Source organism: Calidris pugnax, unplaced genomic scaffold, assembly GCF_001431845.1.
Source record: "Calidris pugnax isolate Ruff unplaced genomic scaffold, ASM143184v1 scaffold32, whole genome shotgun sequence".
Taxonomy (NCBI): Eukaryota; Metazoa; Chordata; class Aves; order Charadriiformes; family Scolopacidae; genus Calidris; species Calidris pugnax.
Genome location: NW_015090783.1, coordinates 2,439,329 through 2,455,870, shown reverse-complemented (window position 1 = coordinate 2,455,870; position 16,542 = coordinate 2,439,329). Strand labels below are relative to the sequence as shown.

At 36.6% G+C, this 16,542-nt stretch overlaps 1 protein-coding gene across 1 annotated transcript in view; it reads right to left on the bottom strand.

Annotated features, from left to right (window-relative positions):
* DNAH10 (dynein, axonemal, heavy chain 10) overlaps positions 1 to 16,542 on the bottom strand; it is a 57,103-nt gene that overhangs the window by 35,543 nt on the left and 5,018 nt on the right. Inside the window, 22 exon segments of the mRNA XM_014961013.1 lie at positions 286 to 408; positions 523 to 756; positions 1,187 to 1,343; positions 1,656 to 1,867; positions 3,115 to 3,293; positions 3,527 to 3,629; positions 3,702 to 3,818; positions 4,149 to 4,307; positions 4,766 to 5,242; positions 6,430 to 6,586; positions 7,486 to 7,693; positions 8,343 to 8,507; positions 8,859 to 9,010; positions 9,782 to 9,951; positions 10,591 to 10,764; positions 11,109 to 11,285; positions 12,057 to 12,227; positions 12,841 to 13,035; positions 13,493 to 13,688; positions 14,166 to 14,356; positions 15,004 to 15,234; positions 15,954 to 16,111. Coding sequence (XP_014816499.1) covers positions 286 to 408; positions 523 to 756; positions 1,187 to 1,343; positions 1,656 to 1,867; positions 3,115 to 3,293; positions 3,527 to 3,629; positions 3,702 to 3,818; positions 4,149 to 4,307; positions 4,766 to 5,242; positions 6,430 to 6,586; positions 7,486 to 7,693; positions 8,343 to 8,507; positions 8,859 to 9,010; positions 9,782 to 9,951; positions 10,591 to 10,764; positions 11,109 to 11,285; positions 12,057 to 12,227; positions 12,841 to 13,035; positions 13,493 to 13,688; positions 14,166 to 14,356; positions 15,004 to 15,234; positions 15,954 to 16,111 — 4,106 coding nt within the window.

The following is a 16,542-nucleotide window of genomic DNA, read 5'->3' as shown; positions in this document are numbered from 1 at the left end:
AAAAAGATGTATCCAATGAAAGCAAAAGGGGATTCTGCCTTCCCAGTACTGCCAGCCTCTGGCAGATCACACCTCTGCCCAGCTCAGCTAAATCAGGAGAAATCTGCATATGACAGATGTGAAGTAAAACACCAGAGTTCCTGGGTTCCCCAATTTCGTATTAAATTCATCATAACATATCATTCTCAGAATTACAAATTACATAGAAGACCACAGCTAAGTATGAAACTGGAAGTAAAACACACTAAGTAATTATGCTGATCATAAGTCAAGTCAGTTACTTGCCTTTTTAAAAGTTCTGTCTACACTGTCAAATATTTTGGCTTCCTCTGGAAGCTGTGATCTGATATCTCCACCAATAAAGATGCTCTCCAGGTACATCCATTTTCTCTGAACCACCATCCAGATCTAAGACACAAATGTTATCATCAAAGAAAAAAAAAAAAAACAAAAGAAAATAAAAGAAAACCCCAATTATAAATAATGAACATTAATTATTTAGTCCAGCACTTTCCTCCCTACCTCAATTACTTCACCAATCAATGACAGAGTTTTTTCCCAGTGGTGAACAGTTGAAAGGAAAGGACCCACAAATCGACTGCTCAAAACACTCTGAAGATTGACATTGTTGTCATCAAGAGTCTCTAAAATTTCATCTACAGATCCCAGAATAAAGCCTCGCTTCTCTGTGCCTTTGAAATATGTTTGTACAGTGAATTTCAGGTGTTCCCATGTTTCTGCTATGTCCTTCACACCCTGCATGTGAGCATAAAAAGGTACACATTTTAGTCTTCAAAAACTAGAGAACTATAATCTTAGCATAAAAATTAAATCAATTAATTCAGCAAATTTTTTGTACAGATTGTCTAACTCTGGTTTATAAAGGGTCTATTTCAAAATATTATGATGGAAACAGAATGGATCCTTCTTCAGATCGTTTTTTATAGGCCAAACTTGCTTATGTAATAACAGAAATCCAACATGCTGTTGCCAAAGCTAAGACAGATAGAATTCTTTGCCACATGGTAGTTTATTAACAGAGCTATTGCTCTTAGTTGCCATCAGTTACAGCACGGCAGCTCCCTGAAGATGGCTGAACTTGCTGTCATGCCAATACAAAATCTCAAATAAAACATAGACTGTTGTCTTCTATGTTTTTTAGTTTTATTATGATTTTTTGCATTACCTTCTCAATGCTAAGTTCCTTAACAGCAGTTCCCACTATTTCACTGATAACGTGTGAGTGTCTGTGAAGTTCCATAGCAAACATATTCTCCAAAGTGAATGTTTCTGGTGCCATTTCAAAACTTGTTCCTGTTTTCTCCATAAGGTCTTGCCAATGCCTATTTTAAATTGACACATCAACAACTGCACCAACCACCATGACACAGTAAAAATGAAAACAACTGTAATTTAATATATAATAATGAAAGCATGTTTAGCGCTCTACTGTTTAAACAAGAACTAGTATGTTGAATATATAAAGTATCCTAGTCATCGTAGTCACCTTGCATGCTATTACACAAGTTCATCAAGCAGAAAGTGAAGTTTCAAGCTGCAGGATGTGGTATGACCCCAGTAACTGAAATTAAAGGTTCTAACAAAACAAAGTCTTCCCATATAGAGAAAAAGGATTTATATAAACCAAAGCAAACCTTTCTCTTAAAGCTTCATTTTTCAAATCAAGCAACAATGGAATGGAGTCTCGAAAAGCCTTCATTTTTGTTTCCAAGTGATAGGCTACTGGCATACTGCGGACTTGTTTGGGCAGCTTCCGAAGGGCTTTAAGAAATCCTTCGATTCCTTCCTGAAGAACCTGGACATTGAGGTTTATCCAGAGTGTCTGAGACCATTCCTTTTTAGCTGCCTGGGAACAAGGTCATCAGGAGGAAAAAAGTTGTTTCCTTTTAGTTCTGACCAAAACAAACAAAATCTTTCCACTACAGTAGAATCTAGAGACCACAGTCAGGATGCAGATGTAATTGTATTAACATTTTACAAATGGAGAAAAAGACAGGTTCATGTCCGAGACAGGTTCATAGCCAGACATAGCCAGTTGTATAAGAAATAATCAAAAGAAAATATGGAGAACAGGAAAAGCAACCTTAAGAGCATATTTTACAGGGCATTTTAATGCAGATGTAATTGTATTAACATTTTACAAATGGAGAAAAAGACAGGTTCATGTCCGAGACAGGTTCATGTCCAAGACAGGTTCATAGCCAGACACAGCCAGTTGTATAAGAAATAATCAAAAGAAAATATGGAGAACAGGAAAAGCAACCTTAAGAGCATATTTTACAGGGCATTTTAATTTTGGAAAAATAAAACTTATTAAAAAATTGTTTAAGAGCCTGAGATACCCACTGTCACCTGTACACATACTATATCCAAAAGTAGTTCCACTGAAATGATCAGGAGACTTGTGCAATAAAATGCCACCCAATAATTATTAGGGGTAGGGGGAGGTCTGTTCCTATCTGATAAGAGACAGGTTCATAGCCAGACATAGCCAGTTGTATAAGAAATAATCAAAAGAAAATATGGAGAACAGGAAAAGCAACCTTAAGAGCATATTTTACAGGGCATTTTAATTTTGGAAAAATAAAACTTATTAAAAAATTGTTTAAGAGCCTGAGATACCCACTGTCACCTGTACACATACTATATCCAAAAGTAGTTCCACTGAAATGATCAGGAGACTTGTGCAATAAAATGCCACCCAATAATTATTAGGGGTAGGGGGAGGTCTGTTCCTATCTGATAAGAGTATGTGCTTGGTCCACTACGGAGACATTGTTAGTCCTGTACTAACATCATTAAAACTGTTTCATGGTGATAGTCAATTACAGGTCACAGCTTATTTCATAGAATCACAGAATGGTTAGAGTTGGAAGGGACCTTAAAGATCATCGAGTTCCAACCCCCTGCCATGGGCAGGGACACCTCCCGCTAGACCAGGTTGCTCAAATCCCCATCCAGCCTTAGAATATGCAAAGGCTTAGAACAGAGTTGACAGTAACTAGAGGACAATGCAGCCTCTTCTCTCCCTCACCTTTTGTATGTATGTGCATGAACATGTGTGCCTCTGTGTACACACAGTGCAATACTCACTCTTTGTAATTCATAAATTTCATAGATCTGCTTTAGACCTTTCATGTCATTCTGTGCTTTCACTAAGTCAGGGTACACTGTAGTCGGCATGTCAAAAAGTTTCTCAACGCTGCCCAGTTCCAGATGAATTTTTTCCAGTTTTTTCACTTCTTTTTCAAAAATGGCCATGAGTTCCAATCCTGGGACAGGAGAGGAATTTTTTGATAAACAATCCCAGGGATCATGGGTAATAAGTAAAACAGCATTTTCATATAGTCTGTAGAAGTAATTGTACTAACAATGTCACATTCCTGGTTGATAAGTTTGCATGTTAATAAGGAAAGCACAATTTTCTTGTTTTAGATAAAATCTGAAGAATTGTCCAAAGACTTATATTTTTAAGACATCACTTCACATACATTAATCCATTTACCTTTATCAAGATCTTCCCCAACAGCACCAGGCCCCTCGATCATGAATTTATGGAAAAACACATCTATCTCTTTGGTGTAGTCTTCAATTTGTTGCTCTGTAATCTAAAGAGAACAGTGATTAGATTGTTTTCCTTTCCATTTCTATTTCTTTTTTATATTAACTACAAATATTACCTTTGTGAATTTTTTTTTTATGCCTCCAAGGTTGTGATCAAGTTCTGATGCTTCAAAGAAGAGAGCCTCCCACTTATCCCTAATCTCGTCAGCCATCTCTTGCTCTTCTTTAGCTACCTAAAACAAAACAAGTAGCATCTCTCACAAGAAATGATTAGTTCCAAGAAAGTGAGGAATATGTGCTCATATTATAAATTTACAAAACAAGCATTGAAGTGACCTGAATCAGATTTAAACACATGCAATATGGCCATTTTAAAGCGCAGATGCTGTTTTGAGAAAGGGGTTTGGACTATACAACCTCCAGACATCCCTTCTAACTTCAATAATACTGTGATTCTGTAAAATGTCTTAAAAGGAAAACATTTCTTCATTCATATGTGAGACATTTGTGCTCCTGGCTCAAATCTGAAATGTTTTATGAGATAAGGCATAACATGCACTTACTGGAATACTGTACATTGCAAGAGTTCGGTATCTCTCCCAGATGTCCAAATATTTCAGTTCCACCTTGAAGGACATGCCTTTGATTTCTGCAATTGTGCCAAGGATAATTCTCAGATCTTCCAGGGAATCTGGAGGTCTCTTAAGATTCTGTGATAAGCTCTGTAAAAAGTAAAAATAATTCCCAGAAGCAACATTGACAAAGCAAATAGGCAGAATTATAATTATTAGTCAAACACAAAACACAAGTAAATATCATGTAGATTCATTTTATTTAATCTATGTGATAAAGATAACACAAACACACAAATCAACAAAAAGTAAACCCCAGTACAGAAAGGATGTTTTTGCTACAACAAAACAGAAGTTGTAAACAGCAGTTTAAAGTGAACTTCAGAATCGCCAGAATGAATTTTTTGCCAACACAGGAGCGAGACAGTCCTGGGTTTTCATGTTAATACTCTCTTCTGTTTCCCAGCTATGGAGAGAGAGAGCTCACCTCTTCACATATGACATAGCAGAATACACCAGATAGTTTCAACCAATTTGGAGCATGATTCAGATCGTCACCTACTACTCCATGCTAGCTACATCAGACAACAGGAACTAAAAACACCCACCTGAATTTCCTCATGAAGACCAAAGAGTTCTTTTCTTGCAGACTCATTAAGCAATTTTCCAAGTGAAGTCATCCAGCCTTTAGCATTCTCCTGCACCATGTAGACTAAAGGAGCCAGCTGAAGCCTGATACATTGCTCATCTTTAATCAACGGCTGTTGAGTCGCTTCTTGAGCTACCTTCAGATAAAACTGCAACTGTTCATCAAAGGTGACACAAGCAGGCTTTTCTGCAGCTAACCTCTCCGTGACTACGCCTTTGTCTGATTTCCACAGCAGCTGGTACTTCTTCCATGGCTTCAAATACTTGCTGAGAGAAGCCAGGAGTTTGTGGACATTCTGAGTGATGAGAAGAGCCTGTTCCATTATCAGAGGGTTCTGGGAGATGTCACTGTAAAAGCTGAAAGTGATAACTTCATCTTCCTCGACATGCTGAGGAGGGCATTCAATACATGTACCATGCATCCATCGTACAAAATGCTAGAGTTTTCAAGACAGAATTGAAAAACAGTTACTTTATGGAGAGTCATTTTAGTCAAATCATTCATAGAATCATTTAGGTTGGAAAAGACCTTTTAGACAGAGTCCAACCATAAACCTAACACTGCCGAGTCCACCATTAAACCATGCCCCTCAGTGCCACATCTACACGTCTTTAAAATACCTCCGGGGATGGTGACTCCACTGCTTCCCTGGGCAGCCTGTTCCAATGCTTAATAACCCCTTCAGTGAAGAAATTCATCATTAATTAGGAGACGGAAGTGGTGTGAATGATTTCTCAAATCAATTGGTTTTCCCACAGCAAGAAAAGAGGTTACATTTTCCCATAAACTTGAGAGAAGAGTTCATTTCATCCTCACAAAACCTTTCTATGTATTAGTTACTCTGTCTGCTTTTAAAATCTCCACTGAGCAACAACAAAGCATGACACAGAGAAACAGGTATTAGGTTAAACAGGCTGGACGCAGCAGTGGAGCAGAACAGCAAATCTGAGCACAGAACGCACACTTAAGCTAATTTTTGTCATTTCAGGCGACATCTGGAATAATTTCTCCATCAGCACACGGCAGGAACACTGCCACAATATTTGGCTTCTCTTCTGGAAAGCAATTCAATGTGAACATACTTATGCAGGGAAATACTGCCACATATTTGCCAGCAAGCTAGATATTTCATCTGCTGTAAACCTGCTGTCCTAGATGTGTCCTAGATGCCCTTCTCCCAACATTTTCTGAACTGGTTTTTTTGCTGTTTTTGAGGAGAGCCATGATAATGAGAAAGCTACTCACATTCCTTATTCCAATAGCTTATTCACACATCAGAAAGCAACATCTGCAGTGCAATCTGAAAACCATTTCCTTCTGATGTATGCTGATTTACAGAATCAAATCACATTCTTACACTGGCAAAACTGCTGAAAAGTAACAAACAATTTTGCCCGAGTAAAAATTGCATGAAGCTTTATGGCATTTTTTTGTCCTTTTTCATCAGTTTGTAAAATTAGGACAGTCTGTAAAATTAGAACAATGTACTGGATATTTTGATTTCAAAATAAAGCAATAGGAATCTTACCCATGACATTTATGCTTGCCCAAACATAAAGTAAGATTAATTTGTTATAATAATAAACAAACTCTGGCATCAAGTAAATCTTTATCAAAAATCACCTTAGTGACCTCAACACAGTCTCGGATACATTGTAGAGTCATTTTGTCAATCTCACTGGCATTAGGTTGCAAGACTATCTCAGGAACAGATAAAATGGCTTCTGTTTGGAACAGTGGCACATTTGCAAGAACAGCTGCATTGAAAGCCTGCAAATTCCTGGAAAAAGAAAAAAAAACATGTCAAAGATAGTAATAATCAGGTGCTGCCCCCCATGGAAATGCCCAACAGAGACTGAAATTATCAGGTATGTGCTTAGATATGTAAGCAGATCTGTCTGAAATCAGTCACCACCAATTTCATCTGGAAACATTGATGTATATAGGAGCAAAATTGTCTCCCTAATAGTGATTTAATGCAAAGCTTGATTAGCTAAAAGAAGCTATTGGAAGGAAGAAATGGGGACACCTTGGTGCAAAAGGGCCCTGAGACTGTGGTCAACTCTATTGCAAGGGTCCAGCCAAAAAAGCAGATGAAGCTTCACAAGTCAGCTGAGCATGGAGAAAATTACAAAGACATGGGTCATGAGAAGAAGACATGGCTGGGAAGCTTTTATAACCCTGTAATGCTCTATTGTAATAACAGATTGTTTATAATATAAGCCTTTATAATATTTTGCTACAGGAACCTCCTTGGTCCCAACTGATGCAGAAGAGGTAAAGCTAAAATCCAGCAAACCTTGGTTCTTGTACTGGTGTCCCCTGCATTACAGCGCACCCAGACAGCAAGTTCTCAAAATTGTATTCTTTAGTAAAGCAAAACCTTGATTTTAAAAAATAAACCAGGGATATGCAACTACACACACTGCAAAAAATGTATCTTATTTCTCTCTTCTGCCAAGAACATGCCAATATCCATTTTCTCAGAACTCAGGTTTCTCCTGTGTGTTGTTATCAGTGCTCTATTCTTCACATGAAAAAAAACAGTACAAATACAAATGTGTCTCAAACTGCAAATCACTGAGGGGTTCAGAGTATCAGTATACATACTGATCATCAGATCCAGAAAAACACAAAGATGGAAGACTGAAAATCTATTAAAGCAAACAATTGACTTACTTCAGAATTAACTGTGTCAACACCTGATAAATCCTATTTTCCCAGTATGCATAATAGGAAGTTAATTTTGGAGATTTGCCATTATTCGTGTTGGTAAGTTGTCTTTCCACTTTCATTAGCAATTGTGGAATTGCAGAATACTTTCTAACCATGTGTGTCACATCTTTTGCTCTTTCACACTTAACATACTCAAAAAAATCTTTCGCTTCTGCAAAAGATAAAAAAATAACATTGTTCACTGCAAAAGACCTAACAGATTTGCATACTGGAATAATTAGCTGGGCTTTATTTGTGAGCATGAAATTGATCCTGTATACTGATAAAAATATCATCACTTATTAATGCTTAATTTATTAATATTTCAGCCCTCTGATTTTATATGGATTCAATTATTTAATAGCAACCATTAGATGTGAAAGTAACCTTTTTGAGACACAGAGCTGAAAGAAATTTGATCCATCACCCACTCAGTCAAGTGACAGGGAGACAATCGCCCCACTGTAATTTCCATCTGAGGAAACCAGTTCCGTTCAGATGGCCCAGAAGCAGCTGACACTCCATGCAGATTGCAGCTCTAAGGCTACACTACTGCATGCAGCAAGGATCAAGGGAAAGCTAGAGGGAAAGTGATCAGAAGCAAGGTAGACACAAGTTAAATTACCCATTTGTCTCATTGACGCTCTCAGCTTCAGGGTGCTGAATCTCTGCTCGTGTTTCTTCTGCTACACCATGAAATACTACTGTAACTAGTTTTGGTAACAATTAAAAGGGCTGATCATAGCAACTCAAAATGCAAAGTAGCAGACAGAGCAAAATAAAACATCACAGAGCTTGGAAATGAAAATATAAAGACTTACTAGGAAGTTCATCACCAGTTTTTGAAAGCGGAAACTTAAAGAGATTCGTTGATTCTATGAACAAAAGTGTGTTCTTTATGTCTTCAGAGTTATTATGAATCTGATGGACAAGTGATTCAAACTTCCTGACGGCTCTTGTACATCGGGCAATAAAGTCACCAATACCTTGAAATAAATCACAACCATATGCGTTTTATCTCTGAGAATGAACAGATGCTCTACAAAAAGATAGGTTAGATGATTTCTTACCTACTCCTTCGTCTAGCTCCCTTACAGCTGTTATCTAAGAGTCTCTATCCATTTCCACTTAGTGTTTAAATATAATAAAAACATAAGAAATACTCTCCTGGATCAGAGTCTGTCTAAACTACTATTCTAACTCTGACTGCAGCAATAGGATGTACCATTTAGGGATACATTGCTGTCATATGTCATAAAAAACAGATTGCAGAACTGAAGAGATTTTTTAACTGCAAGTCAGTATCCGAGTTAATTCTAAAATAGTATCTCTATTACCTAAACAGCTCCACATGAGTCTTTTGTGCCCTAATTTGAATACTCTGCAGAGTTCTTGAATACGGTCATCAAGAAGTTTGGTTTCTGCTTCATTCATTGTTTCCATTAATTTGTGATAGCGATCCAGCATCTTTTTCAATCCATTTGCATACCTAATGAGCGTAAGAAACACAACAATAACAAAACATAAAATCATGATTTTCTGGAAATACAGCTCTAAACTCAGAACAAAGTGCACATCACTTCTATCATCCCATTCAGACTTCCATACATAGCAAAATTTGCAGTAATAACCACTGAATATGTATGGATTATAAATGCAATTCATTTCCAATTGAAAACAAAAGAAAAATTTCATATGGCTCCTTTAGTAGTTAAATAAACTCTCCTGCCCCAACTCAGAAAAAGTTTTGAAAACAGCCTCAGTTTGAAGCTCATAAGTGAAATCACCAGGTGAAGTTTAAAATCCAGTTAGGGCTCTCATCAGCATACCTGTGCACTAAATGGGGTGAAGTTTAAAATCCAGTTAGGGCTCTCACCTGTGCACTAAATGCCTGTCATAATTTGCGTAAAAGTGACTTACCCAAAGCTGCATGAGAAAAAAACGGCTGCGAGTTTAAATGTTACCTGAAATTGAAATGGCACTAACAATTCATTGCAAAATAAATTACTTCCCTTGTTTTTTCTCAGATTTGATAAGATGTTTATTTGTATGACATTGTCCTACAGGGTGAAGGATGCAGACAGCACCAGAGAAAAGCTTAATAGTGTAATATGGCTGTGAGCAATCTTACCCTTAAAAAAAAGTCACTAAGAGCTCTCACATTCCCAAAATTTAATGGCTCAGGGCCCATTCTGGAGTAAAATCACTGGAAACACTTCTGTAAGTTTGTATGTGAACAGATACTCTGTTACAGACTTACCTAAGATATTTGTCTTCCTGTAATGCCACATATCTTGCTATTTCTGGGACTGGAAACCCTAGTTGTTCCAGGTACTTTGTTTCAATGATAATCTCTCGGAGTACGGGAGAAAAATTCACTACGAAGCGGACACTTTTCTTTGTGGTGACAGGCTCCTCTGTAACAGAGCACTACAACACAAGAAAGGGCAGCAGAAAGGAGAGGAACACCAAGCTTACAATGCAACGAGAAGGTTAGCTTTTGGAGACGTTTGATAAGGCAGTAGCTAAAAGTGAGAATGTCTGACATTCAGAGCTTGTGGAAATGCCTTTAAAATTCAATAGCAACCTCAACATTCTAGTTTCAGAAGTTATACACGACTATCTCTTACCTGAAAGCTGATTACAAGAAACAAACCAAACCACCGCTGTTTACATAAGGCCACAACCAGTTACAACAGAAATCCATGGGGAAGTTCATCGCCAGACAAAAGTTTTGTTAGAAAAGGATTCTGCATGGGAACCTACCTCTACCTCACTTCAGTTCCAAGTTTTGTTGTAATGTCCCAAAGATGTTGCACCAATACCCCAAAATTAAAAGGAATTACAGCACAGAAGACAACAGAGAGAAAGAACATTCACCCATTTGCCGGGTCATTCAGCAACTATGTCTTATAAAGGAGAACAAAAAATTCTGAGCTCCAAACTTTTAAAGAATTTCCTTTCAAAACCTGTGTTTAAAATACTGTTCTTAGAAATATGTCACTGACCATCAGATAGGTTTCAGTTCTTCCCTATAAAGGTGTGATATACTACCTTCCTGTATCTCACCTGCTCAGCAGTCTCTGGATTAACATGGGTTGCAGCCCCATCAGTGGCAACAGTCAGCAGAGTATTTTTCAATAACAGTGGGAGAACGTGTTCTGTCTCATTTCTCCAGTGACTGTATTTATGATCTTCATACTCTTTCATCCTCTTGGCCACTTGAAGATAAATTTGTTTTACCTAGAAAGGAAAATTCTGCATAATTAATTTTAAAGACCATGAAAAATGTTCATCTAATCTGCCTTAATATGCTGTCTTAATATGGTTTCTAATTTTTATTAGATGAGAGGGCAAGTAATGCCTTGTAATTAATACAGGTGATGGAGATTTTAGGCTCTTGAATTCTGTCATTGATTCCATCACTGTCTCTCAGGGAAATGGTGGGAAGGTCATGTCTGACATGGCTTGCTGTGTGCAAAGACATTCTTGAAACTTCACCTCACATAAGAGCTCTTCTACATCTTTAGAAGAAGGGTATGAAGAAAGTATTTTTTCCTTCATTAAATATCAAAAAACTAACATACTTCCTTTCCATGTTCACTAGCAAGCAAGCCCTCTACTTCTTGAAATCGAATAATAGTGTGTTTGATCCGATAGAAAAGGGATCGGGACCAGTATATTGCTCCAGCCACTGGAGGTTGATTCTTATACAAAGGTGGATCCTTGAGGTTCTGCACAAACATTTGCTTAACATTTTCGACCTAGAAGAGAAAGAAATATTGCAAAGAATCATTTCTCCCCTTGCTTGTCCATGGTCAGTATCTAACATGCTACAAAGCATAAGCTCTGAAGCTAATTCCAGCAGTAGAAGAAAAACAATTCTTTCTTTTTTTTTTTTTTTTCCCATCATCTCCTGTTTGTATTCACTGCATTACAGGGAATGTCTTCCTTTCTATATCCCATGGAATTGCCATTGTGGCAGTATTTTCTGTAAGATCACATTTTATCGTTAAACTCAATGTTCTTTGAAATATCAAGACAAATGCTATGACATGAAAAGCTTTACAACACACAGGCTTCAACGTGTCAGAAATTAGTGCTGCCTTCACGGTTGATCTCTGACACCTTTTGGTAATACCATGAACTTGTTGTCCACCACAAAAAAGCTGTAGGGTGTGAAAGATGTATTTTCTTAGGCAGGGCTACTGTTGAACTGCTGCTCACAAGGTGAAGGACTAGCCACAAGCCTTGTTACATTCAGAGTCCATGCAAACATCTTTCAGTCCTTATACAGTGCCACATATACATAGCTATGCACATCCATTTTCACAAATTAACCATTTCTCCATTTAACCATTAACTATTTCTCTAACAGGCTCCAAAAAACCTGAGAGTAATTATTATGTTTATTTTGTAGAACTTGTCAGTCTTTCAGGTAGTAAAGGAACACTACTTAGACATATACATGGATTTATGAATTTCACTAATTAAAGAACTTCATGTACTACATAAGAAACCCTTAAATTAAATACCTCTTTACAGTATTGGTCCAAAATATCATTGAACTTCATCATCAACTGCTTATTAATAGTTTCTCGAGAGCGGATGTTTTTGAAGTTTAACAGCATGTCAAAGGCAGCTTCTGCTGATCGAAGGGTCTTAAAAGATTCATCAATAAAGTTTTTGGTGTCTTCTTCAATAACCTAAACAAAGGAAGAAGGTGAAGGAATCCTATCACTTAGAGATTCATCTTGCAAAACCAAGAAAAGAAGGTTAAATGAAAATACTTTTTTATAATAGTGGTCAAGCATATTTTTACTATTTTCTGTCTTATAAATTACTAACAAACTGATGGCTTTTCAGTAAACTGCAGGAAATTCATGTCAACTAATGTGTCTGCTGGGCAGGAAAAACATTGTAACAATTTGTACTTTGTGGGTATTCTTAGCTGAGGGGTGAAGGACTGAATGAATCCAGAAAAGGAAGTTTTACTTCTTTGTAGGACATGATTGAGACACGTCAGCACATGAGGACAGGGAGCTCATATGTAGCCTCTGTTCACGCTATAGCGATTCTGCCAATGAACAAAAAGTGTGCCTCACCATTTTTAAGATAAAGTGAAACTATAAACAAAAACAACTTGGAAACCAAATACTGACTTTTAAAATGGTCAAATTCCTCACATTTTCATTTACATATTTATTCGTATATTCTTTTCTTTAGCAAACTTACATTTTCTTTAAATGAAAACGTTAGTATTCTAGAAGGAATTTGTATATAAGAAGTAATGGGGGAATCACAGTATGTGATACTTACTGAAACGTCTTCTTTAAATTCTTCCACAATTAATTTCCAGTCATGTGCATTTTCAATGCTAAAAGGGTCAAAAGTCAGTTCTTCCATAGGACTAGTTAGTTCATTTACTGCTCTCATTATATCATCAACACGCTCTGGATCCCCTGTAACAGCTTTCAGTTCAGGACCAATTATATTGTAAAACTCTTCAATGACCTGTTAATTCAGAAGAACATATCAGAAAACTGTATTTTTCATGTGTTTTTTCCCTGCCATTTAAGATATCTTTCTGATACTTCCTTAAAAAAAAATAAAAACAACTCGGAGAATGATCAATTTGTGCTGTGATTTACATTTCATATACTAAGTAGTTTTAAGTAGTTTTATGGAAATAAAAAAAAAGCCTGTGAAACAGTTGTTACAAGCCTGTATGTTCATAACAGCAATGTACAGAGTAATATCTTTCCTCAACCAGTACTTTGAGAAGAGTTATTTCATCTCAAATGTTAAGTGCAGCTTTGTTGGAATCAAATGCACTGCTCAGGTCTTAAACACAAAACCACACACAAAACTAAAGGCTCTTAACATTTCAACAACTACAACACAAAATAATCTTCTCTACAGAACAAGACACTGATCACAAAACCTCTTTATTTATTGTCTATATTACTACCTGCAACATATCACACAGATCTTGACAGATTGAAGCCATATAATCTGTTTTTTCAAATAAACGTTTTCGGTCAAATTCCCAGCGTTCTCTTCCTGATGCTTCAATTTCAGCACGAGCAGCAAAATAACATTTCCTCCATTGTTCAAGAGTGCTTTTGGCATCCACTAGTTTCTTTTTTGCAGCAGCTCTATCTTCTCTATCAATCAAATCAAAACAGTTAAGATACTATAAATAAAAGGACTATAGATAGAAAATTGTATCTCAACTGGATTAATATACCCTGGTTTAGCAGCTTCTAATTATAAAAGATCTAGACAAAACTTGTAACTGTGAGGTCTTTATTTTCAATGTGACTGAACTTTGAAAGGAGATATTATTTCAGTACTGATTTTGATGGTATTTATGCCACTTTTTTATCACTCTAATTCTATTGGCTTTATTAATTTATGTCCTTTCAAGGTAAAAGAGGACAAACACCTATTTCTTCAGGGCTGATTCAGTAATCCATGAAAATTACAAAAGAAATTGACTTTTAATTGACCTTCTAATACAACTTCAGATAGTAAAAAAATGCTGAGACCTATTGGATGAAAGTGTTATCTAGTGCACTTCCTGTAAGACAAATGAAACTTGTAATAAATACAGCCCAGTTAAACAGGAATCCAGTACTTACTTAAACAGTGTGTGTAAATCCACAGCTTTGTACACTCTTTCTGAAATTTCCCATGCAATTCGTTCCATGAGTGATACCATCTGCTCATCCTTGTTGTAACGCCATGAAGCACCCCATACTATTCTCAGGGTATTCATCAGTGTAGGAATTGTATCCAAAACAACATTAAACCCAGTGCCATGTGTTAAAGTCTATTAAGTGTATTATAAATATCGTGAATAAGATGTCAGGAAAATACACAGATACATATTCTATAAACCAATATTTTTAATATAGATACTCAAAGTTAAGAAAGTCTGTGACATTATTAAACAAATAACCCAGCAAAGGAAACATCCTGGTGCCTAAGTAACACACTTGGTTAAGAGTGTGCAAATTCTCCCAATATTTTTTAGGTCCTGTCTCAATAATATTCTCTTTTCTGTAAAAGATGTCCCATGACAGGTTTTGGCTTAACTCTTTATTTGGATGTTTGAAAGATCTTCAATAAAACTTAAGAACTGAGACATCAGCTGTAATCAATGATAGAAGGTACCTCAAAAATGGAGTAGAGAAATCTTTATTTTCCCCAATTCAGCTACGCTAACAAATTTTCCCAAGCCTGTAATTTACAAACCAAGTTGTTCACAGCTCTCGGCTTCTGCTTTCAATTATTAGAACAACTGTTATTCAAGCAAAATAACCAAGCCTTTTTTTTTCATTAAATATAAAAAAGCTAGAGTGTGTCTTTATTGCTGATAAAAAGTAAAAACTAAACAAGAGATGATTATGTTAACAGAGAAACCAAACTCAGGTACCTACAGTTAAAACTTCACAAAGTTTTCTTAAGGATACATACCTTCAAATGGTGTTCGAGAATCGAAAGAAATTTAACATTCTCCAGAGCTTCCACATGATGTTTTCTTAGGTGACTTAAGACTATCCGTAAATCTCCAGTATGCTGAGATTCAGCTTCCTGTAATATTTCCAAGACTTTTTGCACTTCTGGAAGCTTTGTCTGTTCAATAAGAGCACTTAAATTTTCATTTCTTTCGCGCCAGAGGTCAATTTCTGCAAGTGGACCATTACCCTACAAGTAATGTGGAATAAAATAAAAATTCTAAACTGCCATTACATAAGAGTGAAAACCTATAACCAGCACTATATTTGTTCCTTCTTTTCAATATGCTGTATGCTGAAAAAAACCTGATATGATTCAACCATGCAAAAAAGACAGAAGATCCTTGAAATCAAAAGTTTTACACACACTGAAGGGAACCCCTTCTGTGGAGTATATCCCTGAGTTGGAGCTGGAGAGTCCAGGCTTGCAAAAGCTTAAGCCCAAATAACTTGTAGACATGAAATCCCTTAGCATGTTTAATGGTATTACTCATATGTGTAAGTGTTTGCAGAATCAGAACCTTACAATTGGATTTTTTTTTTGTTTGAGAGAGTTTTTTCAAGCAAAAATATAGTGATGCATGAAAAAAAAAATCACTGCAGCTTTTAATATTTCATGGCTATCTTTAGAAGGGTGCAGATAACAAAAGTGCCTTAGTTTTCCACAGATATCCCATGCGGGTAGGAACTGCAGTGAGTTACTCTATATTCTATTTATATTCTATTTCCCAGAGTCACACAGTTACTCGCTAATTTTGTTCTACTTTACATCAATTAGTAAATGGCTTTCCAACAATCAAACATGAAGATGGATTAAAAATGAGCAGAAACCATTCAAAGAGATTCTTGTTGGGAAATGAAGTAATGTCTTTGGGAATAAAAGCAGCTGGGTGTTATAGGCAACATTACCTCTGGAACCTTTTTCATTTGTTCCTCTACAGCTATGTATATTAATTTCTGCAAGGTCATTGCATAACTTTCCAGAGCTTCAACCACTTCTGGATCTGTGGCAAGAGCAGTCACTTCTCTATCTAAATTTACAGTTGGCATCTCCAGTATAATATTTCCTATTGGAAGAAAAGGCACATAGAATTGTCTTGTTCCATCAGCATTAGTAAAGTACAATCACTGAAATGGTTTATGCCTTCTATCTTCTCAGCTGCTGAAGAACAGGTAACATACTGCCTGCTCTGCCTATTTGAGAATATAGCAAAAAGCATCCAGTCGCTTCACAGTTACACAGTGCAAAGAAAGATACATTCCTAGAATGTTTACCCTCTCTCCTCTTCTTTCTCCAGACTGTTTGAAAGACTATTGCTGATTTCATCCATTTCTCCATACTGCCTGCTATGCTTCAGGGCAGTAAAAATACTACTGTTATCAGCAAAGAGAAACTTTCATCAGGTCTGGAGCTTCCCCCAAAACTGTATGTATTTGTGATTCTATATAAAGCCATTCCTAGGTGAACCTCTTTCTATTGTCACATACTCTAAAAACC